This window comes from Rosa rugosa, chromosome 1 (genome assembly GCF_958449725.1).
Source record: "Rosa rugosa chromosome 1, drRosRugo1.1, whole genome shotgun sequence".
In the NCBI taxonomy this organism is placed as follows: Eukaryota; Viridiplantae; Streptophyta; class Magnoliopsida; order Rosales; family Rosaceae; genus Rosa; species Rosa rugosa.
Window position 1 is genome coordinate 65601473 of NC_084820.1, and position 7689 is coordinate 65609161.

Genomic DNA, 7689 nt, shown 5'->3' on the forward strand with positions numbered 1-7689 from the left:
TTTTCCCTCCAACCTACAACCTACACTCCTTACACATATTTTTCCCGCCATAATTCTGATAAAGTCTGCAACTAACCATACTCTTGTTTAAAAATGGACTATTAGTAGTGGTGAAAATGAAAAAAAAAATGGCAATGATAGGAATGAAATTACTTGGTTAATGGTTCAATTGTGCATGACATAGAAATTCCAAATAATGGAAAGCAATTGTTCATACTGCCCCCTACTACAGATTTTCCAAAAACCACCTGTTACACAGAAGCTTATGGCATTTGTCCTATAACAAAAGAAAACAAATGCCACATTAATAGGTGGTGTTTCTTGCCATAACTACCAAGCTTGGTTCCTAAAACACAGAATTCAGGGTTTCCACAAAGCCCTCTGCAGTTTCGGTTTTTGAGGTTGAACAGATGCAGCAGCAAGTCTGGGTGACTTTCTTGGCTTAATTCTCCTTGCAGGCAACTTGTACCTCTTCCTTGACCCTCCAGCACTTGCTGATGATGTCTCATTCACTGGTTCAGCCTAGGAAATGATGAAATAGATAGTTGAATAGCAATGGTTCGTATAAAATGATGCAACCAAACCAGCTAACCTATTATACATACTGTAATCATTCTTAAACAAACCCCTAACATCAATCAACTAAAATATCAACCAAATTAACACAGAAACAACATTTGAACCAATTAACCACGATATCAAAACAACTTATGCAGCAAATTAATCTAAATAAAGAGACATGCTTTAAATTCTTAATCCAGAACAGAAATTCCAATAAAGGACAAAGCACTAGTTCACAACAAACTCAAAAAAAAGCATAGCAAATTAGACATGGTTCCTAATCCAAAAAAAAACCCAATGTACTATAACATCGAAACCGTTGCGGCGGCGAAAAACCGGCAACCGGCCACCATTTCCTAGTACCTCCTGGGGCCGTACCCGATCGGCGCAGTCTGGAGATCAGAGGGATCCACCTTCTTGATCGACGGTCTCCTTGTCGACGGCGATCTCGTCGGTCTTCATGGCGGACTCGTCGGGGACAAAGTCCATGCGGCGCTCGCGCTCCTCCTCCTGGAGCTTGAGGGAGATGCCGCGGACGGGGCCCTTCTGGATGCGCTTCATGAGATGGGTCGAGAATCCGGCGATCTTGTTGCGGAGGCGCTTCGACGGGATTTTTGCAGATCCTCCAGGACCTTCTTGTTCGTGTGGAAGTCGAGGATAAAAGAGAGAGAGAAACGAGTTGACTGTGGTGGACTACATGTCCTTATATACGACAGCTGACCAAGTCAAAGGGATAAGGGTTTTCAAACTAAAAAACCAATTCTGCCCTTTATTATGTGCGTAATGGCACGACGTCTGACGGAGTCATTGACGTCGTGTACGTATATTGGGTCGGGTTTCATATTTGATGTACCAAAGTTTATGTTTTGGAAATTTATGTACTGAAATTCGTAGTGGGCCTTACTTCGGATACTATTCATGATTTTTTCCCTTTGAATTTGCTATTAGTTGTCTATATCTGTATGAATATTAAGTGGTAGCTTGCCAACCTCTTACATTCACTCTGTACTTCTTTCAAACATGTATTTACACTTTCTTTTCTACTCTTTCATTTTCAGTTAAGTTTCAGTTTCTAATTCCCGCAGCAAAGTGCGGGCGACTATTACTAGTATATATATATAGAAGAACAAATTACCTATTCCTAAGTGTGAAAGGCAAATCAATAGTAGAGCTATATATGTAATATAAATACAATAAGTCTTGGCTGCATTAACTACACAAGATTTGCTGGAGCAGAAGTCAAGATTTGCTGCTCTGCTACTTCTTACTGTATGCCTTTGTTCTTCATGTTGAGTATTGGTTATAAATAGCATATGTGGAGCAAGAGTCTTACCACACAAACAAAATCACTGATCTAGAGGGATCTATCATACATATATTGATATATATATAGATATATATTTCATTCAGAAAATGTCGTTCCTAACCACTGCAAGTGGCCTAGTGGTTCTTGCCTAGTTGGGTGTGCTCCCCAACCTAGGTTCGAACCCCGAAGCTGTCAAAGTGGCTAGGCACTGTGCTGCAATGCACAGTTGGAGCATTTCACATGCGCTGAAGGGGTTTATCTTGGGCCTAGGAAGCCTTTGGGTTCCCCTTGACAAAGTCAAAAAAAAAAAAAAAAAAAAATGTCGTTCCTATTACCACCCACTATTGCGCTCAGCTCAGTCTTCTTCTTCAGATTCGACGACCCCTACTTGAACTACAGGAATGATTCTGATTCTGAGACGCGTGGCTTTCTCAGAGTCAATGGATCGAATGTCTTCAGCCCATTAGCAAAGTTCGAAGTGGTGACGGCCAATACTGGGATGGGACTAGTACATATCAGATGCTCTCAGAGCAGAAAGTTCCTGCGAAGGAGATTTGAGAGTGATGTGCACCTTACTCCGGAGGCTGATGAATCAGAGGAGGACCAATCCAAATGGTCGTGTACATTATTTGAGCCTCAAGTAGCTGAAGATGGCAACCCCGACAGAGCCCGGTTGTTCCATGTCCAATCAAAACAATATGCAACGGCATGGGACATAGGTGGAGCAGTAAGGGTCTTGAGATTATATGGAGAGCAGCATGGTCAGAATATCTTCGATATCATCGACTTGGAGTCATTGGTGATATTGCCAAAGCATGTGGCTTTCAAAGGCGACAACGACAATTACCTTATGGCGGAAGCTACGACGACGTCGAACCCGACCTTCTCGTCCACTGACAAAGGGATGCCTGAGTCATGGTTCGAGGTCTCCACCGATGGCCATGGTAGGGTGCAAATCAAGTCGTTCGACACCAACAGGTACCTGAGGAACGACGCTGGCCGCAACTGGATTTTGGCTGACTCAGCCGGCAACGCCACCGACCTGACCACCTTGTTTTGTCCAGTCAAGGTCGACACTAGTACGGTCGCTCTCAAAAGCTTGAGCAACGACAGATTTTGCTCCCGATACACTGACCTTGGTGTAACAAATGGTCTGAACGCAAGGCTGACCAGTATTACAGTACACTCACGCATGGCGCTGGAAGAGCTTGTTCTCTCTAGGATAATCTACAATGCCGATTTTGACCTCGCCAATGCCATAATCTACGGCGAGACCCCGGTCACTATGGCCACCGCAAACGCCAGCAACAACACCTCAGCAGACAACACTGTGGAATTCAAGTTCGCGTACACGGAGAGTAAGAGCAGCACATGGAGCTCCAGCCACTCGTGGATGGTGGGCGTGAGTGTCACCGCCAGCTTAACAATTCCATTCGGGCTCGGTGGTATTGAAACTACATATTCCGGGGAGTATAACGGATCCTACGAATGGGGAGAAACAATTACAACCGAAAACACATTGGAGACTATGTACACCGCCACTGTGCCGGCAAACACTTCTATATCTGTGAGCCTGATGGCGACCAAGGGATATTCCGACGTGCCTTACTCTTATTATCAGCGCGACGTGCTTTATAACTGTAAAACTGTTGTCTATAAGAAGGATGATGGGCTGTACACGGGAATAAATTCATACAACTTCCACTACGTGGTTACAATGTAAGATCAAAAGTGGACTCATCACAAGTTATCCTAGAGTAACTAGGAAACCATCAAATACATTAAATCGTATACAACATGGATTTGGAAAAGAATCAACCTAGATATCTAATGTGATAGTGTATTTATCATTGGATTAGGAATCCATTATTTGGACTACAAGAAAGTCCTAAACTGTGATGCATTAGGATTCTTAGATACAATACTTGATCCTTAAGGAAAACCTTTATGGGAGGATTCTTAGGACTAGTACTTGTATAAATAAGAGGTTAGGGTCCCTGTTATCACCACCGGTTTACAAGCATTGTGTTCTGCCCATTCAGAAGCTAAAGTTGGTGAATAGCAGAAGACTTCAACCTCGTCTTCATCCTTGTCTTAGCAGCTGCAGCAATGGCTTCTACTTATGACGTCAATGGTAAGTTTAAAGTCAATAAAGAACATGTAATTGTGTGAGCTTGTTTGTAATCTAGTTCTACAATTGGTATCAGAGCTTAGGCTCACATTGTTCTTCAAAATATTTTGAAACAAAAACGTTTTAGGTTTTCAAAAAAAAAAAAAAAAAAAAAAAAAAAAAAAATTTGCTTTGCAATAAAACGGCCACGTTTTGGCCATCTTCAGAAAACCCTTTTGGCTCAAAAGCAACATGTGCTGATCCGAGGCCCAGACCCGACCCCAAAAACTTACTTCAGAAACTAAAAGAAAGTGACCGTTATTACAACGGTCACATGAAGCAGGGGATGGTTCTGGGTATTCAGAATCGGAGACGCGCGAGATGAATTCATCTTGTAGGGATTCAAGACCCCTGTGTTGCTCGATTAAGATGCCAACAAGGATTTTTTGCTGCCTTCTGTTACTGAATTCATGCTTCCGCGAAAGTTTTTGCAGCAAAATTGGGAAAATTGCAAAGATCAGGTTTTTACAGAAAAATTCAGTTTCGATTCAATTTTGTTTTGTTAATTGATGAGCACAAGAACCCTAGAAGCATTCCCGGCGTGCGCATAGGCTAGAGTAAATGGTGACCGGATGAAATTTAAATTTCTTGGATGTTTTTGTGTTCTTATGAAATCGACATTGTGCTTGCATATCTGTGTTGTTTGTGTTTGTGATTGATATGCATGTTTCAGATAAATTCTTGAGTTTTGTATCTGTATTTTTGGTATAACAATGTATGCAGAAATCTCCCAAAATTCCTTGGCATTGTTAAAATTTTACAGGTACAAAGAGCTTAGTTTCTTATAAAGATCATTGATCCGGATAGAAAACAAGTTTTCAAGCTCGTTTTGGTTTGTGTTTTCTGTAGGTTTGAATGAACATATTGCACAAAGCACTCTTCATTAATTCTTGCAGAAGGCCTTGAGTTAACAAACCTGAAAATTGTATCTTGTGTTTTAAAATTATGCATATAATTTTGCTTCCAAAGAAGTAGTACAGTATGATTTTAGAATGCAAATAGCAATATGCATAACTGTTGTTTTCAAATATGGATACTTAGAATACAAATTTCTGTCTAAAGATGTGATTTGTTTTCTTTGGATAACTTGTTTTCAACAGATATGGCTTATTGATTTGGAACCTTCAGAATATTATGTCTTCTGCTTAAAAGTGTGGCATGATATTAATTTTAGATAAAAGGGCTATTGGTTGAAATATGGTATTGCTTGTGTTTTTGTTTTCTGGTTGCATTGTTTTGGTTTTGATATTGCTTGAAGTTACAGAAAACATAAAACATAATTTTTTAAGAACCTTACAGATGGAAAACTCACAAAACTTTATTTTGTTTTTGCTCTTTAGGAATCCCTACTGTGACCTTGAACACCATTCAGCTCCTAACTGGCTATAACTACAAAAAGTGGAGAAACCAAGTAGATTTTTACCTAGCCATGAACCAGAACATGGACCTTTGCTTAATAGAGGATGAACCTGAGATGATTACTAATGAGAGCACTGATGAAGAGAAGAAACATTATAAGGAGTGGCATAAGGCTAATAAGATGGCCAAGAATGTTATAAGGACTACCATGTCAGACACAGTTAGAGGTAGCATAGAGGAACCTGATCTTGCCATGGATTTTCTGTATGCCATTCATGACATGTATAGGGAGAGTGACAAGGCCGAGGCAGCTAGGCTGGCAAAAGAGTTTAATGACCTTAAGTACACTGGAACTGGAAAAGTGAGAGAGCACATCATGAAGCTTATTGAGATTAATGCTCAGTTAAGAGACCTCAACATGGGGGTCACTGATGATTATGTAGTGCACACTGCACTGCATTCCTTGCCTAATTGTTTTAGCCAACTAAGGACCAGCTACAATGCTCAGAAGGAAAAATGGAGCCTCAAGGAGCTGATTGCCATTTGTGTAGATGAGGAGGACAGAATTAGGAAGGAAAGAGAGCCGAGTACCTCAGTGAACCTTGTTGAGAAGCCTAAGAAGAAATACCAGAACCAGTCTAAGCTCAAGCCTACCAAAACCATCTTTCAAGGATCTACCTCAGGAGCAGCTAAAGCCAACAAACCATTTAGGTTCAAGTGCTATTTCTGTAAGAAAATAGGGCACATGAAGAAAGACTGCACAGGTTTTAAGAATTGGTTGATCAAAAAGGGTAATTTTTCTAACTCACTATTTTCCTTAGAAATTAATTTAGTTAATGTTGAACCAAAAACTTGGTGGATTGATTTAGGAAGCCCCTTACATATTACTAATTCTCTGCAGGGATTCATAAGGAAGAGAGTCCCAAGAAGTGATGAAGTGAACCTGTGTGTAGGCAATGGCACGAGAGTGGCAGTCAAAGCTATTGAAACCTTAAAATTAGATCTTGGTTTAGGAAAGTTGTTAGTTTTGGATAATGTTTATTATGTACCTTCCATGAGAAGGAATTTAATTTCAGTTTCTCTTTTGGTTAAATCTGGATGTAGACTTCTTATTGACAATAATGGAATTATTATTTCTAAAGATTCAGTTCAAATTGGTTCTGGTGTTATATTGAATGATTACCTACAGTTAAATTGTTCACACAGTCAACAAGAAATTTCTCTTGTTGAAAATAATAACACATCGAGTAACACCTTAACTGGTGTCAAAAGAACTAAATGCAATGAAAAGTCTGCATATTTGTGGCATAGAAGACTTGGCCACATATCAAAAGAGAGATTGAAAATTTTGGTTAAAAACAATATCTTGAATGAACTTGACTTTTCTGATTTACAAGATTGTGTTGAATGTTTTAAGGGAAAGATAACTAACTTAAGGAAAAAGACTGCATATAGAAGCCAAGCACTTTTAGAGCTCATACATACTGACATTTGTGGTCCATTTAGAACTCAAACAATCTGTGGAAATGTGTATTTCATAACCTTCATCGATGACTTTTCTAGATATTGTTATGTTTATCTACTTTCAGAAAAATCTCAAGCACTTAAAGCTTTTCAAATTTTTAAGGCTGAAGTAGAAAAACAACTAGAAAAGAAAATCAAAACTGTTAGATCAGATAGAGGTGGTGAATTTTATGGAAAATACACAGAGAGTGGACAACAAAAGGGTCCTTTTGCCTTGTTTCTGCAAGAACAAGGCATTAAGGCTCAATATACCACACCATATAATCCTCAGCAAAATGGTGTGGCTGAGAGAAAGAATAGGACACTTTTGAATATGGTCAGGAGCATGATGTGCACCACAGGCCTACCTAGGTTTTTATGGGGTGAGGCTTTAAGGACTGCAAACTATGTTTGCAATAGAACACCTAGTAAAGCTATAGAGAAAACTGCTTTTGAGTTATGGTGTGGCAGAAAGCCTAGCCTCCACCATTGTCATGTGTGGGGCTGCCCTGCAGAAGCTAGAATCTACAATCCAAACATTAACAAACTTGATCCTAAAACAGTAAGCTGCTATTTTATAGGCTACCCTGAAAAATCTAAGGGTTATAAGCTTTATGCAGCTCAACACTCACCAAGAATTTTTGAAACACATCAAGTCAAATTCTTGGACGAGAAAATTCACAATACAAGTCTTGAGGATTTATCTTCAGAATTTGAAGAAATTGTGGAAAATGAGCATACTGAAAGTATATTGCCTATAATTCATGATACACAAGCAGCCATTAGTGTT

General features: G+C 39.7%; 1 protein-coding gene across 1 annotated transcript; it reads left to right on the top strand.

Annotated features, from left to right (window-relative positions):
* Positions 1 to 2186: 2186 nt before the first annotated feature.
* On the top strand, positions 2187 to 3590 carry LOC133733209 (uncharacterized). The gene has a single exon (XM_062160841.1). The coding sequence runs from the start codon at positions 2187 to 2189 to the stop codon at positions 3588 to 3590; it is 1404 nt and encodes a 467-aa protein (XP_062016825.1).
* The last annotated feature ends 4099 nt before the right edge of the window (positions 3591 to 7689 follow it).